Genomic DNA, 22,991 nt, shown 5'->3' with positions numbered 1-22,991 from the left:
GGGGGTAAACCTTGGTCCTCAGCCACCAGGAATTAGCAGTCTAGTATAAAGAATGGTAGGTGAACTCGTGAGAAAATTCCGAAGCGAAGTAAGAAATGCCATAGCCAGTGAAGTGGTGAATGCCACATTCGTTAGCGTTCTTTAATTTCCAGTAAATGCCAGGCAGGTTGTCATGATGCCTAGAGGTACTTCAGGGTATTTTTGCTTCTGTTGTACCCTTAAAAAGCTACTATTAGGATGCTTTGTAATATAGTTCGGCAAACATGCTTAGTTTTCCAGGAGGTACAGCAGTAGGAGATTCTAGTTGATGATATTGGTCTTCATTACTGGACAATGTCTGGAGTCAAAAGATACTCATATGGGAGAGGGCATCAAGTGAGAGCAGGAGGGGGAGGGTCAGGGAGAAGCAGGATGCCCCCTTCTGGTGAGATCGTGACCTGAGCCAAGGCAGATGCTTAACCCACTGAACACCCAGGCTCCCTGGAAGTCAGATTCAAGGTGGAAGGAATCTTAGAAATCACAGGGCCCCAGACAAGGGCACCAGGGTTACCAACTCTGGATTTGGCTCAGGTCTGGAGTCCCTGCCATACCTAGCTCCAGTACCTAGCCCCAAGCTCAGTGGGGAGTTGCCTTGAGATGGTCTCTCCCTCCTGCCCCTGTCCCTCTCTCTATAAAATAAATTTTTAATAAAAAGTCACTTGGTGGGGGGTGCCTGGATGGCTCAGTGGGTTAAAGCCTCTGCCTTCGGCTTAGGTCGTGATCCCAGGGTCCTGGGATCGAGCCCCAAATTGGGCTCTCTGCCCTGCTGGGAGCCTGCTTCCCTTCCTCTCTCTTTCTCTGCCCACTTCTTTGCCTGCTTGTGATCTCTGTCAAGTAAATAAAATCTTAAAAAAAAAAAAAGTCACATGGCCCTTTCACCAAAGGATGCTTCAGTCTAGGCAATGGCATCAAGATTTGGTTGGTGGTTTGCTCTTGCCATTGAAAAACAAAAACAATTTTGATTTGTTTCCTTTGGCTGTGAAATTCTTGGGAGAGGCTTGCCTTTTTTTTTTATCCATTTTCTGTTAAAACTTAGTGTTGTAGGGTACCTGGGTGGCTCAGTTGTTAGGTGCCTTGGGTCCTGCTCCCTGCTTGGTCGGGAGCCCGCTTCTCCCTTTCCTCCCCCTGCTTGTGTTTCCTTTTTCTGTCAAATAAGTAAAATCTTCAGGGAGAAAAAAACCTTAAATGTTAATTTTTTTTTTTTTTAAGATTTTACTTATTTAAGAGAGAGACAGAGAGAGCATGAGAGGAGGTCAGAGGGAGAAGCAGACTCCCCATGGAGCTGGGAGCCCGATGACCTGAGCAGTAGCCCAGCCAATTGAGCCCCCCAGGCACCCATGTTGACAAGGAGGGATTTTGCTGCATGGATTGTACTCTATTGTGGATATACCAATAGTGTTCATACCACTGAGGCATAAAAGGCAAGAAAAATAAACGGAAAACACAAGAGCATACATACCAAACAACATGTGAAACAATGCTTAGTTTTTGGCAGTAACTAATGAGGGCTTGTATTCTAGTGTTTTCTGTTGATTCTAGGGTTTCTGTGATTCTGTGTCTGCTTGAACTCACTCAGTGTTGCTAGTCTTGGACCCCAGGAATGCATTTCATTGCTGGGTAGTTCTTTTTCTCAGTTTTCACATAGAACCAGTTACATGATGTAGCTCTCTTACATATATGTACTTTGTCAGGGATAGTGCCCAAAAATGTCGTTGTATTCTGGCTCTGTTACTCCACAGTTATTTACAAAATCTTGCGGCATGAGATCTAGGTGTCTTGCCTTAATCTTTCTTAGCTGATTTGTTCATGTGAATCTCTTCCTTATTCTTTTAGGATTTTTACTTACTTGACAGATCATTAGTAGGTGGGGCAGCAGTGGAGGGGGGGAGCAGGCTCCCCACTGAGCAAAGAAGCCTGGTGCTGGGCTGGATCCCAGGAATCCTGAGATCATGACCTGAGCTGAAGGCAGAGGCTTAACCCACTGAGCCACCTGGGTGCCCCCATGTGTACTTCTTCTTGTACTGAACAAATGCAGTCTGGCAGGGCAGAGGAAAGATGTAGAAAGACAGATGGACAGATCTGAATGAATGTGCATAGCACAAAGACTCTGCAGTTACTGACTTAAATTCTTAAATCTAAAAGATTGCAGAAATCACCTGAAGGTCTCGTAGCTAGGAAGTGACAAAGCTAGAATTTAGTCTTAAGTTCTGAAGGAGGCCCTTGGCTGGCTTAGAGCATGCAAACTCTACTTGATCTTAAGTGAGAGTTTGAGCCCCATGTTGGGTCTAGAGATTACTTAAGTAATAAACATCCCCAATTCTGATCTTTTGTACTCACTCCCTTAGTTCCAAACAGTCCACTACTAGTGCAGCCTGATTGTATTGACTTACTGGTTGGTAGCTGCGATCCCTTCTCTGGCTCTTGGAATTTGGGGTCAGCTGAAGTTCGTAGATGGAAATCTAGCCGTTGGCTGGGACTGGTCATGTGGACGACAATTCAATGTACTAACCTAATTCTGATGGCTTCCTTGTTTCAGAATCTTCAGTGACTCCTTACTGCTTTAAGACAACTTGACTTAAAAGCCTGCGCAGCATCTGTTCTTTGCTGTCCAGCCACGTCTCTTCTCCCCTCCCCCCTTGTCCTCCTCCTCTTCACTCTTGGTCATGCATCTGTTCTCTTGTGCTCTTCACTGGGAAGTGCTAATGGTCCATGCGCCACTGTCCATGCCAACTGCACAATCTTTGGCTCCAGTTTTCACTATCATTTTGGATTCTCCAGAAGTTTTTAACCATCGTGGGTTTTCAACAAGTAAATGTTGGTGTAGGTGTTAGCGGAGGTGTTGACTAAGGAAGTGAATTTAAGGCGCAGCTATATTAGGGAATGGAGCTCCTTGAAGCAACTGGTTAAGGAACTCTGAGGTTAAGCGTAGCAAAGAGCATCAAACCCAAGTGCAGCAAGCAACTGAATGAAAGTTGGAAAGAGTGAGATTTCAGAACAAATGTGAAACTGTTCTGTTTGAAGTTTTAAGTGCTACCTTCCCAGCTTGGAATCTCTAGATAGTATTAAGAAGCCTTAAAACTGAATGAGGGATATGTATCTGATAGGTCACAAAGAAACATTGATGGTATTGACACCTTTGTTGTGTGCTTTTTTTTTTTTTTTAAGATTTTATTTATTTGACAGGCAGAGATCACAAGTAGGCAGAGAGGCAGGCAGAGAGAGGAGGAAGAACGCTACGCTCCCCGCTGAGCAATGAGCCTGATGTGGGGCTTGCTCCCAGGACCCTGGGATCATGACCTGAGCCGAAGGCAGTGGCTTTAACCCACTGAGCCACCCAGGTGCCCCTTGTGTTTTTAAAAAAGCAAAAGTTCCCACTGGGAATGAGACAGCAGTATAAACTGTATTCAAGCCCTGGTCCTGTTTCCAAAAGGATAACCTATTACCACCTGAACACTTTTTTTTTCTTCAAAGATTTTTCATATTTACATGAGTGTGAGGAGCACAGAAGAGAGGAAGGGGCAGAGGGTGAAGCAAACTCCTCATCATGCAAGAGGCTGTATCCTGGGTCTCAGCATGAGCTGAAGGACTCTCTGAGCCACCCAGTTGGTCTTGGATACTTTCTGTGTACTTGGAAGCAAGATAATATTGTAGCGGTGACGACAGTGTAATTATCATTGGCTTATTTAGTTGTTGGGGGTGTCTGTGTTGATGTCTTCATTTATGTGGTCAAAATTTAGCTGCCCCCCCCCTTTTTTTAAATGCTTACAGCATAAGTGTTAGGATGATTAGAGGGAGAGAGACAAGCAGACTCCCCATTGAGTGCAGAGCCTGATGCTGGGTGTGATCCCAGGACCGGGAGAGCATCGGGACCTGAGCTGCCCAGGCAGCATTGCCCCCCCCAATTTTCTATTGAAAAACAACTTTTTTTTTTTAAAGATTTTATTTATTTGACAGATCACAAGTAGGCAGGGGGGGGGGCGTAGGTTATTTTGTTGACTGACTACAGCCCCAGGGCACTTGAGGATCTTGGTTATTTTTAACTGTTTCCACCAATGTTACAACTTTGCATGTGATGTATGTGGGGAAACATGAAGTTTCCCTTACAGAAATTCTTCCAGTAGAATCTTTACATTCAGATTTGGGCAGCTGCCTTCAAGGTTTCTTGGGTAAATATGACTGTTTTTCTGCATACTCTAATCAGTGGACAAGTGGAGTATACATCCTGTTACTCTGTCCACCAGCTCTGGATGACCGACAGTCTGGGACACAGTGATGCGTCCTACAAGGCCAAGCCACATTGACACCTAGGAAACAGGTACTTACCCTTAATTGACCAGCTGTACATAGACGCCAGTTTAGGGAGTTGTGGCCTGCCAAAAATTATTTTCTCTTATTCAAGAGAAAAAGATGGATAGAGGACCAAAGAATTATTAATAAAAAAAGAATGGGAAAAAAGCCTCCTTGGGGAACCTTGGCTGGCTCAGTAGAGTATGTGATTCTTGGTCTCTGTGGGTTCAAGTCCCACAGTGGGTGTAGAGCTTACTTGAAAATAAAATCATTGCGGGGGGGGGGTAGGAAACCTTACAGGTTGGTGATGGATAGAATAGGTGGTGGTGGTGGTAGTTCTTGATGATGGGGTTATCTATAAAAAATAATGGCCCATATCACTTTCACCTAGAGAAATGGAGATTGCTGCTTGCTCTACTCATTTCTCCCCCAATCCCCACTTTCTGATTTAGTAGATATGAGATGGTCCCTAACAACTACTACTGTTTTTTTTAAAGATTTTATTAATTTGACTCACAAGTAGGTAAAGCAGCCTGCAAGGAGTGGAGGAAGCAAGGGTCCCTGCTGAGAGCCCCATTGGGGGAAGTGGGGGTCGGTGGGGGCAGGTTGATCCCAGGGCCCTTATATCATGACTTAGCCAAAGGCAGAGGCTTAAGAGCCATCGGTGCCTCTCTACTTTGTATTTCTAGCAAATTCCCAGATGGTGCTGATGCTGCTAGTCAAGGTTCCCTAAGTTCTACTAGGGCATACTCTGATAATTGGTGTTTAGGAAACTACTCATTAGGTATGCGTGTCCTCCTCCAAGGCCTGAGGAGCAGTAGTCTGTTAGCCAAAGAACATAATGATTTCTCTTTGCCTCTGTGTTTTCACATGCAGATTTTACATGAATTTTTCTTAAGTAGGCTCCGTGCCCAGTTTGGAGTCCTGTGTGTGGGGTTTGAACTAGAAATGCTGAGATGAAGAGACCTAAGTTGAGATCAGGAGTTGCTTAACCAGCTGAGCCACTCGGGTGCCCCTCTCAAGGTGGCTTCTAAAGAAAGGGGTGCCTGGGTGGCTCACTTGCCTCATGACGGGGTTAAGCCCCGTATCTGGCTCCCTGGTCAGCTGGAAGCTTGCTTCTCCCTCTCCCCATGCTTGTGTTCCCTCTCTTGCTGTGTCTGTTAACTCTTCTTAAAAAAAAGAAAAAAAAAGAAATTAAAACGGTGTTTTTAAAAAGATCTTATAAAATTTGACAGAAAAAGCACACAAAGCAAGGGAGCAGCAGAGGGAGAGGGAGAAGTATTCCACCGGCTGAGCAGGGAGACCAAGGCCGTGCTTGAACCTAGGACTTTGGGGCTGTGACCTGAGCTGAAGGCAGCTGCTTAACACTGAGCCACCCAGGTGCCCCCAAAATGGTTTCCTGTAGTGAAAAAGGTAGTCTGACCCATTCTCGTTTACATTGTTTCTTGCTTCTTGATCTTTCTACAGAGAGAGCTGCCGTTATGGCTAAAGTCAGTGAAAAACAAGATGGTACCTCCCTAGGACTGGAAAATGAGAATTGTGGTCAGACTTAACTGCAGGGTCATGATCACAGGGTCCTGGGATTGAGCCCTGCATTGGGTTCCCTGTTGAGCAGGAAGCCTGCTTCTCCCTCTCCCATTCCCCCTGCTTGTGTTCCCTCTCTTCCTGTGTCTCTCCATAAAATAAATAAATCTTAAAAGTATTTTTTAAAAAAACCTTTAAATTTAAAAAAATTATTTAAAAATATTTTAAAAATTAAAAAAATAGCTGGTGGAGACCAGATTAATGATGACATCAATTGAAATGTAAATTGGTGGACAGGCTTACGGGAGACCTTCCTGTGGTACCATTAATGGACAATCTTACCATGCGGTCTTGGTTTTGTGTTCATTCCACATGTTGGTGTAGAACAGGATATATTGGGTGTATTACTAAACAGCACTAGGATACGTAGCATCCTATATTGTACTAGTGTGTTAACTGGTGGGGAGTACATTGGTCATGATTCTCTCTCTCTCTCTCTCTCTTTTTTTTTTTTTTTTTTTTTTTTTTTTTTTTTTTTTTTTTTTTTTTTTTTTTTTTTTTTTTTTTTTTTTTTTTTTTTTTTTTTGCTTTTACAGGGGCACCTGGGTGGCTCAGTGGGTAAAAAGCCTCTGCCTTCCGCTCAGGTCATGATCCCAGGGTCCTGAGATTGAGCTGCATTGGGGTGCTCTGCTCAGCAGGGAACTTGCTTCCACCTCTCTCTTCTCTGCCTGCCTCTCTGTCTACTTGGGATCTCTATCTGTCAAATAAATAAAATCTTTATTTATTTATTTATTTATTTATTGAAAAGATTTTATTTATTTATTTGACAGACAGAGATCACAAGCAGGCAGAGAGGAGGAGGAAGCAGGTTCCCTGCTGAGCAGAAAGCCCGATGGTGGGGCTCGATCCCAGGACCCTGGGATCATGACCTGAGCCGAAGGCAAGAGGCTCTTTACCCACTAACCACTCAGGCGACCCCCCCCCTTTTTTTTTTTTAAATAAAATCCTTTTTAAAAAGTTTATTGATTTTTTTTACAGAGACCGCAAGAAGGGAACACAGGCTGGGGGGGTGGGAGAGGGAGAAGCAGCCTTCTGCAGAACAGGGAGCCCAATGGGCTTGATCCCAGGACTCTGGGATCATGACCTGACTGAAAAAGTACATGGTTAATGACTGAGCCACCCATGCGCCCCAATTCAATTTTCTTTTTAAAGTACTCTGGGGGGCGCCTGGGTGGCTCAGTGGGTTAAGCTGCTGCCTTCGGCTCAGGTCATGATCTCAGGGTCCTGGGATCGAGTCCCGCATCGGGCTCTCTGCTCAGCAGGGGGCCTGCTTCCCTTCCTCTCTCCTACTGTGATCTCTCTCTGTCAAATAAATAAATAAAATCTTTAAAAAAAAAAAAAAGAGAATTTAAAGTACTCTGCCCCCAGCATGAGTCTTGAACTTAACAGCCCCAAGATGGGAGTTGCATGCTCCCCCGAATCAGCTGGCCAGTGTTGCGGACAGTTCGTTTTTGTATTACTGGTTGGTGAGAGTTCTCTATAGGCAAGATGGGGGAACTTGCACTAGATGAGTGATACGCACATATTTCCTCCTAGACTGTGGCTTGCTTACAAAATTCTCTTAGCAGTGGCTTGTGAAGCACCCAAAGTTGAACTTGTGTAAATGCCTTTTTTCTTTTTTTTTTTTTAATATTAGAGATGCACATATCATGACCCCAGCCTGAGGCAGATGCTTAACCCACTGAGTCACCACGTGCCCCAGTCACAAAGTTCTTTCAGGACTGGCTGTATAGTCCCTTTTAAATCAAACTTTGTGGTTCTTTCAACAGGTATTTCATGCATGGGGTTTGTAAGGAAGGAGATAACTGTCGCTACTCACATGACCTCTCCGACAGTCCTTACGGTGTAGTGTGCAAGTATTTTCAGCGAGGATACTGTATTTATGGAGACCGCTGCAGGTAAGAATTGTTCACAGATCAGTTTTGTTCAGAGGTGGAGAAAAGGGGAGAGTAAAGGGGCGCCTGGGTGGCTCAGTGGGTTAAAGCCTCTGCCTTCAGCTCAGGTCATGATTCCAGGGTCTTGGGACCGAGCCCCGCATCAGGCTCTCTGCTTGGTGGGGAGCCTGCCTCTCCCCCCGCCCTGCCTCTCTGCCTCTCTGCCTCTCTGCCTACTTGTGATCTCTGTCAAATAAATAAAATCTTTTAAGGGGGGGGGCGATTAAAAATACATAATTCCTATAGTTTCGTAAATTTTAAGGTAAATACTTTGCAAATTACTCCTTAGCAGTGTTAGTACACTGGTAAATCTCAACTTGGAGGGCATGTATTAATACACTAAAAAAATTTTTTTGTTCTGCAATCCGAAGTTGAATTCCTGAGGATCCTCTTTGCCAACCTAGGGATAGGCATGGAGAAAGAATGTTTGTATATGACACCCCCCCCCCCCCCCGACTATGAATGATGTGCCTGTTTGACCATAGTTTCAGATCCCTATTAATAGAGAATTAAATGAATTAAATGGAGAGAAAATGGGATTGTAGGCTTTCGGGGGATAGTATTAGGTTGCTAGTTACAAGAGCTTGTCATTGCATGTCAACTTTGCTGAACCTTTTGAGCTTGCAAGAGTAAGTGTAATCTTGGATTTAGGGAAAATATTAAAGAATGTGCCTAGTAACCATCAGAATGTTAAAGAACGAAGAGGGATTCATTCTGTAATCTCTTATCATTATTCAGTGAATTGGTGCCATTATCCTGTTAAAATCAGCAATGTGGCCGTTGTGGCTCTTGGTTAGAAATCAGGTGGAGCTTTCCAAGTCAAAGATGTGTTTTAGTTTCCTGTTAATTGGGGTGCCTGGATGGCTCAGTCGGTGGGGTGTCCATGTGGGTATCTACCTTGGGTTTAGGTCATGATTCCAGGGTCCTGGGGTAGAGCCCTGGGTTGGGCTCCCCGCTAGTTGGGGAACCTGCTTTCTGTTCCTTGCTCTGTCTGCTGCTGCTCTTACTTGTTCTGTCAGCCCCCACCCCGCCTGTGTGTGTGTCTCTCTCTCTCTCTCTCTCTCAATATTTTACCAGAGAGAACAGGAGAGCAGCAGATGGAGAAGCGGACTCCCTGCTGAGCAGGAAGCCTGGCCTGGGATTTGATCCTGGAACTCTGGGATCATGACCTTGAGCCCAAGGCTCAACTGACTGAGCCACATAGGCACCTCTAAAATCTTCTCAAAAAGTAGTTACCTATTGACGTTGAACAAATTTACCCCGAGATTTAGTAGCTTAGAGATAAACATCATCTCCCAGTTTTGGGGGGTCTGAAATCGGTGTGACTTAGCTGGGATCTCTGGCTCTGAGATTTCAGAGGTTGCATGAGGATTGCAGGCAGGGCTCTCATTGTCTGTCCTCTCCCAGGAGCTCGGAGGATCACTTCTAAGGTGGCTCACACACTATTGAGGAGACCGAGACCTTAAGTTTTTACCAGTTGGTCCTCTCCCTAGGGATGCGTCAGTGTTCTACTTGGTTGCTATCCTTCCCCAGAGCAAGTGATTGGAAAGTGAGAGCAAGGACACAGCCACAGTGCCTTTTACAGTCCCACACTTCCAGTCTGCTCATTATTAGTACAAGTCAGTCAACAAGTCCAGCCCATATTTCAGGGGGTAGAGATTGGGCCCCAGCTTTTTTGAAGGGAGGATTACTAAAGACTTGTGGACACACTTTAAACCCTCATATTAGGTAAGACATTGGGTAAGAAGACACTGTCAGCCAGTTTTAGCATTCTGTGGTCAGAAAAGAATATGTCTAAACTCTGTGTTCAGATGCTTGGAATTTAAAAGGCTAAGAAATTATCAATGGGTGGTATAAATGTTCGGTCACCGCACATTGATTTTACTAGGAAATCTCGTAAGGATAGAGAAATATAAACACTTTTTAATGTGACTGTGAGAACTCTGAAATGGAACCCCTGTCTGAGTTTATAAGTTACTTTGGTTCTCTGCTAATTTTTCATGGTAGTACTACCAGAAAGGGGTGGAAATGCCCCCTGCCCCCAAAACCCACCACAAACCCAGGTCTTACCTTATCAGTCACCATATGAAAGGGCCTGAGTTGGTAGAACTCCATCATTCATATATATAAAATAGGAAGTGATTTTTTTGTTGTAGGACGGTGTTTGTTGGTTTTCTGGGCCAATGTAATGGTAGGGTAACTGGGTTATTTGCCTAGACAGTTTGCTGAGAATCTGTAAACTCTGTCCAGGGAGAGAGGAAATAAATGTCAGGAGTGGAAGTGAGACTCTAGGATGTGTGGCAGAGAGAAGTGGAGAGAGTGTTCTATGGTAGGAGTAGGGAAGGTATGGCTGGTTAACGTCAGCTGCTTGCTTCAGAGGAGGGACTCAACGAAATGAGGTGAAATTGAAGAAAGCCAAGCTCAGTCCAAGGCTGGGTTTGTTAATCAGCTTTTTTTTTTGAGGTAACTTGGCCAGCCATACGTGGCATTTCATACTCTCCTTGAGTAAGTATGGAAGCCTATCCTCACCGTAACCCTGTACTCTGTGGACTTCTTGTAGGAGATGAAGTTGAAGGCCAGGGAGTGAGGTGGAGTGAGTTGGGTGCCCTGCTATGGTGGTGTTCTGACTGGCAATTTCAAGTCACCTAATGAACCGCTTTCTGGTTTTCTAAGAAAGACCCAGCCCCGTCTTGGGCGAGTGTTCCCCTTTTGAGCTGGGTTTAGAGCTCCCAGGGCAAAGTGAAAGGAATAGGAAAGCCTTTGTGTGCATTAAGTCTGCCAGAAAGGAAGCTTGGTAATAGTGTGGGACCGACAGGCCGGAAGTCCTAACACCTACCCTGCTCTCTGACCTGTGCAGGGCTCTTTGTATACGAATGGGCCAGTACCCAGAGATGAACTTCTCATAGAGGGAGTAGCTCATAATGAAAGATACACTAAGGTCAGTAGTTCACACACAGTACTGCATCCGTGCTTCATGATGGTGACACGTCTCCATTACTCAGAACTGCTGTGCACACTGCTGGTCCTGTGACCTGTGACATTGCCCCCACCTACTCAAAGCTGGAAAAACATTGGTTACTGAATATTCAATACTCGTGGAGATAAGAGGGAGTATTGCCTTGGTTGACAACCATTGCTGTGGAAGATCTTGTGTTCTTTTGGAGGGCCCTTTCCCTTTGGACCCAATGATGCCCATTAGTGGAGGTTTAAGATTGATTTCTTTGAAAGAGCATACAAGCAGGGGTATGGGCAGAGCAGACAAACAGACTCCCCATTGAGTGATGATTCCCAGGAGATCCCAGATACCCCAACACGTTGACCTGAGGGGAAAAACCAAGCTGTAAGTTAAAATAAAGACTGATCCCAGACCTTGGAATGATTGGGGCTGGGAAGTAGCCAACCAGAGAGGAAGCATGTGTCTTCTCTTGCTTAACACTGGAGGAAAAATTGATTCAACTTCCTTACATAGAAATCAATACTCTTAATGATAGAGTGTTTGCAAAGATGTGAAAGAAAAGCCCAGGGCGCCTGGGTGGCTCAGTGGGTTGAGCCGCTGCCTTCGGCTCAGGTCATGATCTCAGAGTCCTGGGATCGAGTCCCGCATCGGGCTCTCTGCTCAGCGGAGAGCCTGCTTCCCTCTCTCTCTCTGCCTGCCTCTCCATCTACTTGTGATTTCTCTCTGTCAAATAAATAAATAAAAAATCTTTAAAAAAAAAAAAAAAAAAGAAAAGCCCAATGTTAGTTTCATTGCTGTCTCATTATTAATACTTCTATTAAAAGGATCACTGATCTGTGATAATCTTAAGGTATTAATAAACATTATAAGTACATTATCCTGGACTCTCAATCCAGCAGTCGAGAGAGTCTGAAGTAGGAGCTGGCAGGTTTCATTTGTGCAGGGCCAGGTAATAAATGTATTTGGCTGTGGAGGCCAGGTGGTCCCCTGTAGTTTGATAGCAGCCATGGGTGATCCCTAGTTAATGGATGTGGTGTGTTCCAGGAAGCTCTATGGGGACCCTGGAATTGGCGTCTTAACGTGGCATACAACAGTCTGTCTTCCAACCATTTAAAATTACTAAAACCAAGAGTACAAGTCTGGTGGTTCCTGAATGGCCTCCTGAAATACAGTTCTAGTTGGCCTGTGTAAATGCCTGTTTTTTAAAAAAGTAAAGATTGGGATTCCTGACTGGCTAGCTCCGTATCAAACACCAGTTTCCGCTCTGGGTTTGGCCTGGGGGTCATAGACTGGATTGATGCTGTTCTTAATTTAGGTCCATGCATCACTGAACCAGATTCTTTTAGAAAGCAGTTTTTTTTGTTTGTTTGTTTTTATTTATTCTTTGGCTCAGGGAGAAGGCACGCGAGTGCACAAGTAGGCAGAACTTGAGGGGAGAGGGAGAAACAGACCATTTGCTGAGTGGAGAGGATGATGTGTGGGTTGCTCCCAGGACCCTGGGAACATGACCTAAGATAAGGCAGATACTGAGTGAGCCACCCAGGTGCCCCTAGTAAGCACTTCTCAAAATGCATCTTGGACTTCATTTATTAGTGTTTTTCTTATGAGTATTTTTCCTAGTACTTAAGCACAAATCTTCAGAACATTGATAGGGTTCTGTTCCTGGGGTACCTGAGTGGCTCAGACAGTTAAGTGTGTGCCTTCGGCTCAGGTCATCACCCCAGGATGCTGGGATAAGCCCCACATTAGTTAGTCTCCTTGCTTGTTGGGGAGCCTACTTTCCCCTCCCTCTGCCCGCTGCTCTGTGTACTTGGCATGCCCTCTCCCCCTGTCAAATAATTAAAATCGAAAAAAAAAAAAAAAGTTCTGCATTAAGGGACCAACTTTGCCTAAATAGACTGATTTGATTTTAAAAGTTAATTTTCAAGAGATAATCATTTGTGTACAAGGACCTTCTTTTACACATTTAAAAGATTGATTTTGAGAGCAAGTGGGCCAGGCGTGGATTGAGTGCATGCGAGCAAGACTACTACTAAGCAGTCTTCCGCACCTAGGCTGGGCAGGAGGCAGGACTGTATCAGGACACCCAAGATCATGTGCTCCGACTGAGCCAACAGGGTGCCTGCCCTACGTGATACACTTACACGGTATGGTCGGTGTTCATTTTCAGGTGTTGCTCAAAAAACAAAACAAAACAAAAAAAGCCTGCTTGTGTGGCTCAGTCTGGGGTCGGGATTTCAGGCTAGTGGGAAATCGCTTCTCCCTCCTGCCTCTCCTCTGCTCATACATTATCATCTCTCAAATAAAATCTACAAAGAAACAGCTCTATTCCTCTGTCTAATACAGTAACTATGAGCTCCCTGTGTGTGTGGAACATTGAAAAAAATACGGCTAGTGCTAGGACCAACTGGATTTTCTATTTAAGGATCAGTATTTATTTATTTAAGATTTTATTTATTTACTTGACAAGGAGAGATCACAAGCAGAGAGGCAGGTTGGGCGAGAGGGGAGGCAGGCTCCCAGCCAAGCAGAGAGCCCGATGTGGGGCTCTATCCCAGGACCCTGAGATCATGACCTGAGCCAAAGGCAGAGGCCTAACCCACGGAGGCACCCAGTATCAATGTTTAGATGTGGCCATTGGCTGCCATCATACAGAGCAGTGGAGTCCAACAGCACCACTTCCTTGAAAAATTTTTTTTTTAAAGATCTTACTTATTTGACTTAGTGAGAGGGAACACAAGCAGTAAGAGGGTTCGGATACTAAGGTAAATGTCAGCAAATGTTTACACTAGGACAGTGTGTGGTTAGCCTTTGTTTTGGTAACACGGCTGGCCCATGGTTAGGGTGGCCCCGTAATTAATTGCAAGACCTGCTAGATTCGTGTACTGCCAAGTCCGTGTGAGCTCAGATGTAACTATCTTCTCTCATGTCTGAATGAATGTCTGAATTGTGGGGACTTCATTGGGCAGAAAGTTTTTTTTTTTTTTTCCTCCTCAAAGATTTTCTTGGACAAACGGCATGTGAGAAGAAACACAAGCAGGGGGGAGCACCAGAGGGAGAAGGGATCTGGGGGCTCCATTCCCACAACCCTGGGATCATGACCTAAGCTGAAGGCAGACGCTTAAGTGGCTGAGCCATCCAGACTCCCCAGGAAGTTGGTACTTGAAGGGAATCATTTTTTCCCAAGTTTTGAGATGTGGTTTAAAAATTGGACAGATGAGGGCGCCTGGGTGGCTCAGTGGGTTAAGCCGCTGCCTTCGGCTCAGGGTCCTGGGATCGAGTCCCGCATCTCTGCTCAGCAGGGGGCCTGCTTCCCTTCCTCTCTCTCTGCCTGCCTCTCTGCCTACTTGTGATCTCTGTCTGTCAAATAAATAAATAAATAAATAAAATCTTAAAAAAAATTGGACAGATGAAAAAGAACGTGTAGGGTAAAAATTGGAGTAAAGTAATTAGGTCAATGAACGTATATAGGAAAAGATACTGTATATTATAAATTCTGCATCCTGCTTAATGTGAACATTGTAATGTGTGGTAAAACGTTTTACATTTTCTATGAGATGGAGAGTCTTTCTTCAATTAATGCTTGGGTGCACAGTCTCTAGCAGAGTTGCCATGGGAACTGTGAGACTCGGATTCCAGTGGAATTGGAAGGGTGCTAGATGGTCTGCTGCTGGGGTGTGCAAACCTCACCAGAGGCTCTAAATTTTGACCCCTGGTTTGTGACCTTGATACTCAAAAGACTTGTCCTTCCGCCAGCAGTAGTACCATCCTATGGGGTCTTGGTAAACAATGCAGAATCACGGGCTCTGCCCTAGACTTAGAAATTGAGTCTTGTCTTTTAATAATTTTCCCAGGTGATTATAGGGACAGTATTTTGAAAACTCAAGGAGAGGGTCAGGGAATACATAATTCCTGTGGGGCTGCTGGCCAGGCAGTGAATGCTGACCTTTTCAGTTTGTTTTTTTTAAAGGTATGAACATAGCAAGCCATTGAAACAGGAAGAAGTGACGGCTGCAGATCTAACTTCAAAATCATCCGTTGCTGCTTCAAGTCTCTCATCAGGAGTTGGACCAATTGTTGAAATGAATATGGGCGAAGCCGAGTCAAGAAATTCAAACTTTGCAACTGTAGGAGCAGGTTCAGAAGACTGGGTGAATGCCATTGAGTTTGTTCCTGGGCAGCCCTACTGCGGCCGGAGTGAGTATTTTGAAGACTAGAAACAACGACTTACCAGTGGAGTGAAGGGAACTTTTGGAACCCCAGTGATAGTGAATTTAGTGTGTTGAAAACTGAAGCCTCTTCAGTCAGTGCAGTCCTCTAAGAAACCGTATTGTTTCATCTTTTTTTTTTTTTTTTAAACAAGCCTAATCTTTGAAATTTCAGCATTAGAAAATGGGTTAAAGAGTGAGGGAGTTAGTTTAGTAGACTAGGAGTTTAATTGAAGTACTACTCACTTCCTGTTCAGCTAGGTTCAGTTCCTTCAGTTCACATATCTATCTGCCTTACCTATTTTGGACCTTCACTGCCCTCTTAACCGTTTGCAGCTGCCCCTTCCTGCACCGACGCGCCCCTGCAGGGCTCTGCGAGCAAGGAGGAGTCGGCGACGGAGCAGACGGCAGCAGAAACCAAGAAGCAGCTTTGCCCCTATGCTGCGGTGGGCGAGTGCCGCTACGGGGAGAACTGTGTGTACCTCCACGGAGACTCCTGTGACATGTGTGGGCTGCAGGTCCTGCATCCGATGGACGCTGCCCAGAGGTCGCAGCATATCAAAGTAAGTCCTCGGGGCAGTGCCCTGTTAGTCCTTGTGAGACTTCTCCAAGGTGCACATCCCAGTGGTGTTTAACACAGTAACACAGTAACCTTTCCCAGGGTTCTCCAGTGATGCTAGAACCCCTTCCCCAAAGAGACCTCAGGCTCCTTGGCTCCGTCACTCTCCCTTCGGCCCTTCCCTCCCACTCCTGGTAATAGCTAATCAGCTAACCGTCTTTTGTCCCTGGCCTGGCCTGTTCTGGACATTGCCTATGAGTGGAATCCTGTGTGGCCTTTTGTGACTGGCTCAAACATGAGCACAACAGTTTCAAGACTTAGCGTGGTAGTGTGGACTAGTGCTGCGTTCCTTTTTCTGCCTGAAGGATAGTTCACTGTATAGCTATACCGTATTTCGTTTTTCCATCCTTCAGTTGAAGGACTTTGGGGTTGTTTCACTCATTGGCTATTGTAAGGCCAAAGAATGCATACGTGGGCATGTTTCAAGTTCTCTTCAAGTTGTTGGGTCATCTGGCAACACAATGCCTAACATTTTGAGCAGTGCCAGACTTTCTGGAAACTGACTATACCATTTTATGTTCTAATCTCAGTGGATGAGGATTTCAGACTAAGGTTTTAAGGGTTTTTTTTTTTTGTTTTTTTTTTTTTGTGTGTGTGTTTTTTTAAATGTATGCATTTGAGAGAGCTTGAGTGAGAAGAGGAGCAGGGGCAGAGAGAGGGAGAAGCAGACTCCCTGCTGAGCAGAGAGCCTGATGGGGGGCTCTTGGGATCATGACCTGCGCCAAAGGTAGAGGTTTTAACCCACTGAGCCACCCAGGCATTCCAGTAGCATAAATTACTTTTTAAGTAGACTTCATCCTCAATATGAGGCTAAAACCCATGACCATAATAAGGTCAAGAGCTACATGTGTCATGGTCTTGAGCCAGTTACTCCCCCCTCTTTCTTAAAGGTTTATTTGGGGGAGGAGGGGGAGGGAGAAAGGATCTTAAGCAGACTCCCTAGTAAGTGCAGAGTCCACGTGGTGCCTCCCTCTCAAAAACCCTTAGGCTACAACCTGAGCCTAAATCAGGAGTTGGGTGTTCAACTGACTGAGCCACCCAAGCATCCCTGACTTTTTTTTTTTAAGATTTTATTTATTCATTTTACAGACAGAGATCACAAGTAGGCAGAGAAGCAGGCAGAGAGAGAGGAGGAAGCAGGCTCCCCACTGAGCAGAGAGCCCGATGCGGGGCTTGATTCCAGGACACTTAGATCATGACCTGAGCTGAAGGCAGAGGCAGTTGATTTAAGAAATTTCTCTGTAGCCAACATGGGGCTGGGACCCACAGCCTTGAGCTGAAGGATCACACGTTCTTCTGGGTGGACAAAGTGCCCACATAACTCTTAAGCCCCATAATGGAAACAACCAAAATGTCCATCACCTGATGATTGGATAAATAAATCGTGGTGTGTCCATGTGATGGGATCTTACTCAGCAGTAAAAAGAAACAATGCTGATGCCTTCTACACTACAGGTAACTTTGAAACTGTGCTATGTGAACAGAGCCAGCCACAGAAGGACATGTGGTGAAGTGCCCAGAGTAAGCATAGCCATAGATGAGTGAGTGACTGTGGCGGAAGGGGTTGATCTTAGAGAAGTGAGTGACCTGGCTATAGGAATATTGGGGTTTTTCTTAGGGTGTTGCACACATTGTAATACTGAGAGTGGTGTGATGGTTGCATGACTGGGCACCTGCCAAGACACTGTAATTGTTTCCTTTAAAATGAATGAATCACTCAGTATTAAGTATCTTAAAGCTCTTTTTTAATGTGAAAATTGTGTCCAGCCCCAGTTGTCACCTAATAAATGTTAGTTTCCTTCACCCTTTCTTTATAACACATTGCAAATTAAGACCTTAGTCTTAATTTTAATTACATTTTCCATCTAGAACCCAGAAGATGGAAAAACTTAAGTATGAAAAACTAACATGGAGGGTAGCGGAATTTGGGCAATCCCCCCAACCCCTTCTGAAGTTCTTATAGTTTGACTCCAGTGATGTTAAAGGTCTCGAATGGCTGTGCACCTGTATTCAAGTATGAACAAAGCTGCTTTTGGTGTCAAATTGGGAACATCTTTTCAGTTGGCTTGTGAACGGTCAACTTGAAGTCTTTCATTATTATTCAGTGACTTGATGACATTTATCTCTCCACTTTTTCTAGTCTTGCATTGAGGCCCATGAGAAGGACATGGAGCTCTCATTTGCTGTCCAGCGCAGTAAGGACATGGTGTGTGGCATCTGCATGGAGGTGGTCTATGAGAAAGCCAACCCCAGCGAGCGCCGCTTTGGGATTCTCTCCAACTGCAACCACACTTACTGTCTCAAGTGTATCCGCAAGTGGAGGAGTGCTAAGCAATTTGAGAGCAAGATCATAAAGTGAGACTCCTCCCCAATCTCCGTTTGTGCTTTCTATTTTGGGGAAGAATTTAGTATCTTGTGCCAACTTTCAACCAGATGGACCGCATTTAAATGCATGCATATTCTCTTGAAACTGGGGTATTCTAATGGGGATTTCTTTGTATTTCAGCTAGCTTCTAGGTTAGTTGGTATATCTACTTTTTATTTGAATGAGGAAACCCTATGTATCAGTTAGTAGAATCTTCGTGCTTTTTCTGAGGAGATTGTGTTTAATGGATTAGCCAGTTTAGGCTCCGTGAACAAACTTACTAGCTCTGAATGTATGTTTCCTGACATTTTACATTTTCCACTTTCCTATTCCATCCATTAAGCTAGCCAATAATCCACCATCCTTTAAAGATTGTTCTCATAACTGAACAAAAACTACATAATCTAAACAGAGCAAAGTTGCAAGAAATAAATTTATTTAAACGAAAGAAAAAGGAGTCCGTGTGAAATGTCTTCTTTTATTTTTGTTTTTGGTTTTTTTTTTTTTTTTTTTTTTTTTGTTGGTTTTTTTGTTTTTGGTTTTGTTTGTTTTTTAACAAAGTCACTTTTTTGAGTGAACTGGCTAGCCATTGAGTTGAATTTATCAAGGACTTGTCTTCCCTCACAAGAGATGGCAGTTGTGGGACAGTATGTGGAGCCCTTTCAGGAAATCCCCACTTGGCTTTCAGTTAAGTCTTTTAAGGAATGGAGGGGACACACCAGGGTGTGTCCTTGCAGAGGAGTGGGCCTATGAAGGGGGATGTGCATTGCAGCCTGTTCATTGTTTCCCAGGTCCTGCCCAGAATGCCGGATCACATCTAACTTTGTCATTCCAAGTGAGTACTGGGTGGAGGAGAAAGAAGAGAAGCAGAAACTCATTCAGAAATACAAGGAAGCAATGAGGTATGAGCACTGCAGCCTTTTCTCAAGCTAAGATCCCAACATAGCTTGGGTTCACTTTGAAAAGAACAGTGCTGCATTACACAACTCCTACCTCCTTCCTCCCCTTTCTTTGACTTCACAGTGTGGTTTCCTTTTGTCATCCCTGATAACACCTCGCTGGGGCCGCACCGGATTATAACCCAGTCCTTGGGGTGCATGCCAAGGGGCTGCGTTCTAATGAAGTCTGTACTGCTAGCTGATGCCCCATGAGTGGGCTGCTACCTCCTCCGTCTGTGCTACAGTTGTCCGATGTGCTCGTGTCTGGGCCTTCTAGGAGATTCTCTTGTCTCTACTGGATCTACGTTACTGGAGCTGTTACAAACAGCAAGGACCTGAACAGAGTATCTGTTTCTGTAGTCGGTGCTTCATGCATTAGTGCACACGTATTTGAGAACACACCTTGGGGAGGGCTGGAAACAGGTGCTGGTTCTATCCTTCCCTGTTAAAGAAAGACCGGATGATAGTCAAATACAGACCTGAAGTCCACTGTGAATAAGGGTTGCGATATTTTCCTTTCCAGCAACAAGGCGTGCAGGTATTTTGATGAAGGACGTGGGAGCTGCCCATTTGGAGGGAACTGTTTTTACAAGCATGCGTACCCTGATGGCCGTAGAGAGGAGCCACAGAGACAGAAAGTGGGAACATCAAGCAGATACCGGGTAACTCTCGCTGTTTTTTTAAAGGAGGGGAAATAGCACGTGATCAGTGGAGCCCCGCACAGATTGGGGCAGGGGAAGGAGATGAACACTCAGGTCTGGGAGTGAGACTGGCGGATGAAAGGAGCCCCGGCCACCCCAGGAAGCCGGGAGGGCTAGGCGAGGGAAAGCTAGAGCTCGTGGCTTCCCTCCAGCAGAGGGGAGGAATTGGTCAGGTCGAAACCCTAAATAAGAAGTCTGGTTCGTCATGCCCTCTGGTGTGCTGGACGTTTTGCCTTAGAAACCACAGACTAGAAGATACTGCTCGACAGTGCCATCCCTATCATGGCCTTGTTTTTTACAGGCCCAACGGAGGAACCACTTCTGGGAGCTCATTGAGGAAAGAGAGAGCAGCAACCCCTTTGACAACGAAGAAGAGGAGGTTGTCACCTTTGAGCTGGGCGAGATGTTGCTTATGCTTTTGGCTGCAGGTGGGGACGACGACCTGACAGACTCTGAAGACGAGTGGGACTTGTTTCACGATGAGCTGGAAGATTTTTATGACTTGGATCTATAGCAGCTTGGCGTGGCGGGTGAACTGGTCTGCTGGGCCTCAGGCAGTGGCTGTCCCCGGTGGTGTGGCAGTTCCCAAGTTTCTCTCCTAGGCAGGCCTCGCAACTCCAGGTGCTGTCGTGATCCTCCTTACCCAGGGCCTGTCTTTTCAATCCCTCACCTTTCCCCAAGGAGTGTGTTGTTTTCTCTGTTGAAAAAAAAAAAAAGTTACAAAAATAAATCTTAAAGCTAGTTTTTTTTTGTAACATGAATTTAACTGTCAGACAGTTAGCGTAGGTCTATGGGGTCATCGGTTTCCCACCAGAGTCCCAGCGTTCTAGGGTAGAGTTGATGGAGGCGCCAGACTCGCTCGGAGGACCCCAGGTTCAGAAGGAGTAGCAGTGGGCCCTGCTCTGGGCTCGGAGAACACAGGTGATGGGTGACGGATCTGCGCTGTGGCCCGTAGCTGGCCACAGACCGACAGGCAGATCTGCCAGGTTTCTGGGGAAGTCTGCGCATCCGAGTTTTCTCTCCGTCCCCTCCCCCGTGACCCCCCACCTGTGCACTTGTTTGTGGTTTTGGTCTCTTGTTGAATTGCACACACGTCCGACTACTACTGGGTAACCAGAACCAGGTGCGAATGTGTTGAGATGTTGACTGTCGCGTGTGATAGAATTGTGAAGGAGCACACAGCAGATGCAGTGGCATCGACGAAAAGCCAAGCCGGAAGCGGATTCCTGAGGGTGGATAGACTTGGTGTGGGTGGGTGAGAGCGTGCGAAAGCTGCTTGTCCCTGTAGATGTTGTGTTCTTAGCCTTAGTGGGTAAACAATGGGTTTTGTGGTTTCAGCTTCGTATGGCACGTAGATTGTACGGGACAGAGCAGTATGTTGGTAGCTGTCAGTAGAGCAGTGCTAGAGCTCTGTCTTTATATAGAGCAGTGGGCGTAGCCGCAGAGGTTTCAGCTGTCTGGTGGTCCTATATGTTAACACAAACCAGGGCTCGGACACACGGTTGTATTTAATGTTTTAGGGTTTCCCAGCCTTTCTAGCCCAGGCACTTTTTGGACAAACGTTTGTCCTCGTTTGAGGTTTTGTTGTCAGGTTTTTGTGTTCGTTTTTGTGGGTTTTGGCCTCATGACATCCCTGAGCTTTGCAGGTAGACAGATGTGATTCAGAACTTAAATTCTAAGGTGTTTTCTTGGTGCGGGTCCGGGGTTGGCAGGAGTTGAGTCATGCTTTTTCCACTAAAGGGGGGAGGGAGTGGTAATCCACAAGGTGAGCTAAATGCTAAGTTGTTAGAAGAATTGTTCCTAAAACAACTTGGAGATGCTCCTCATTTGTCGCATTTCCTGCTTTTGAGTCCTGGATCCTACCCATTTCTTCTCACTCAAAGAAAAAATAAGTAATTGTTGCAGAGGTCTCTGTATTTTGCAGCTGCCCTTTTGTAAGAAGCACTTTTCCCAAATAAAACAATTAAAAAACCCAAATTGGCTTTGTTTTGTGTAATACATGTAATGAGCTGTTCTGAAATGTGGAGGTGTCAAAACATAACATTTGTTTCTCTCATGGACTCTGATCAATTCATCAATAACTGGATGTAGTTTCCCTAATAAGACCTGGCCCGCTGAGAAGCACTACTTGAGTGATGAAGAGCGAAACTCCCTGACCAGCTGGGATCCTTAAACTATTGGTATTAGAATTACTCTCAGGCTGCCTTGCCAGTTTTCATCTGCCGCCCGAGCACTTGCGTGTAGGAACTTGCCTCCTACCCACAGATAACAGGTAGGTCACAATGTAGTGCTTTGGAAGGCTACTTGACTCCCTAACTATCCGATCTTCGAGTAAAAATCATTCTGTGCCTGTTGGTAAAAAGTACTGATGGCCTGGGAGACTCACTCAACTCTTCAGCATCAGCCCTTGGCTCAGAGGGCGGCACGATCCCTTGTGATCCCTTGTGCTCCCTGCTCCGTGGGGAGTGATCCTCTGCCCCTCCTCTTTGTTCTCGCTCTCAGACAAGTGGAATCGGAATTCCAAGGTACTGCTCATGATACTGGTACTATGATTTAACGGTGTTCCATGTTTTCCATTTCTAGAAACTGTATTGTGACTTGGTGTAGTCACACTAACAGCTGTAGGTCCCGGAGGAGTCTGTTCAGTCAGTGAGTGCACATACCCACTGCTTTCTCTGAGAAGTGTTCCGTCTGTCTGCAGCTGCTAGTGACCAGGTTGTGGTGGAGATCACATGAACTCCCAGAGTCGATGGAGAACCTCCGAGGCCAGGGAAAGTGTGGATGTTGGAGCTCCGAGTGGGGAAGAGAGACTTGATGAAAGGCACTACATATTGGTGTCCAGAAAGCAGGCTGGCTCCCATGGATAGCTGTGCTGGTGTGTGTGTGTCTGGCTGGGAAGAATGGTCTGGGGAGGTGTTAGCTTCTGCAGTAAACGGAGGTTTGTGTCGGAAGATGCTCCCTTTGCCTCTTGGAAAAGGTAGTGGAAGTTTCTTTATCTGCCAGTTGTAATGTGTGTGGCTGCCCTGTTCCTGGCTGGAGCAAGTGCATTCTCACTGCTTGTTGGCCCCAAAACCCTGTGCTCCTTTGCCCAACCTCTTTCTGCCACCACACACAAGTGCTATCAGTTTCTGTCCTTAGCTCATATGAACATGCACAGGTTCGTTCCTTAAAAAGAATCTGGGGGAAATGAGAAGCAAATACTAGCTAAGACTTGAGATGGAGCAGGTGCAGGGTGTGGGTGAAGGTCTTTGCTGTCAGGGCACACAGGTGGAAACCCATCATACAAGGAAACCAAGTGGGGTACTTCTCTTCAAAGTACTTGGTTAGGTTAGGAATTTTAGGCATCGTACTTAAGGTAAT

General features: G+C 45.5%; 1 protein-coding gene across 5 annotated transcripts in view; it reads left to right on the top strand.

Moving 5' to 3' along the window:
* The window catches only part of MKRN1 (makorin ring finger protein 1), a 34,596-nt gene extending 12,988 nt beyond the window's left edge, over positions 1–21,608 (top strand). For 4 of the 5 annotated variants that reach the window (XM_045063067.1, XM_045063068.1, XM_045063065.1 and 1 more), the window contains exons 2-8: positions 7,680–7,808; positions 14,771–14,997; positions 15,345–15,571; positions 17,768–17,982; positions 18,784–18,894; positions 19,454–19,592; positions 19,933–21,608. In XM_045063067.1, the coding sequence (XP_044919002.1) occupies positions 7,687–7,808; positions 14,771–14,997; positions 15,345–15,571; positions 17,768–17,982; positions 18,784–18,894; positions 19,454–19,592; positions 19,933–20,145 (1,254 nt within the window). In that variant the 5' untranslated portion in view covers positions 7,680–7,686 and the 3' untranslated portion in view covers positions 20,146–21,608. The remainder of the gene's footprint in view (positions 1–7,679; positions 7,809–14,770; positions 14,998–15,344; positions 15,572–17,767; positions 17,983–18,783; positions 18,895–19,453; positions 19,593–19,932) is intronic. The other variant, XM_045063066.1, reaches the window with a different exon arrangement.
* The last annotated feature ends 1,383 nt before the right edge of the window (positions 21,609–22,991 follow it).

This window comes from Mustela putorius, unplaced genomic scaffold, assembly GCF_011764305.1.
Source record: "Mustela putorius furo isolate JIRA1106 unplaced genomic scaffold, ASM1176430v1.1 tig00003845_pilon_pilon_pilon, whole genome shotgun sequence".
NCBI lineage: Eukaryota > Metazoa > Chordata > Mammalia > Carnivora > Mustelidae > Mustela > Mustela putorius.
The sequence above is the reverse complement of the archived record's forward strand: the minus strand, read 5'-3'. Positions and strand labels throughout refer to the sequence as shown.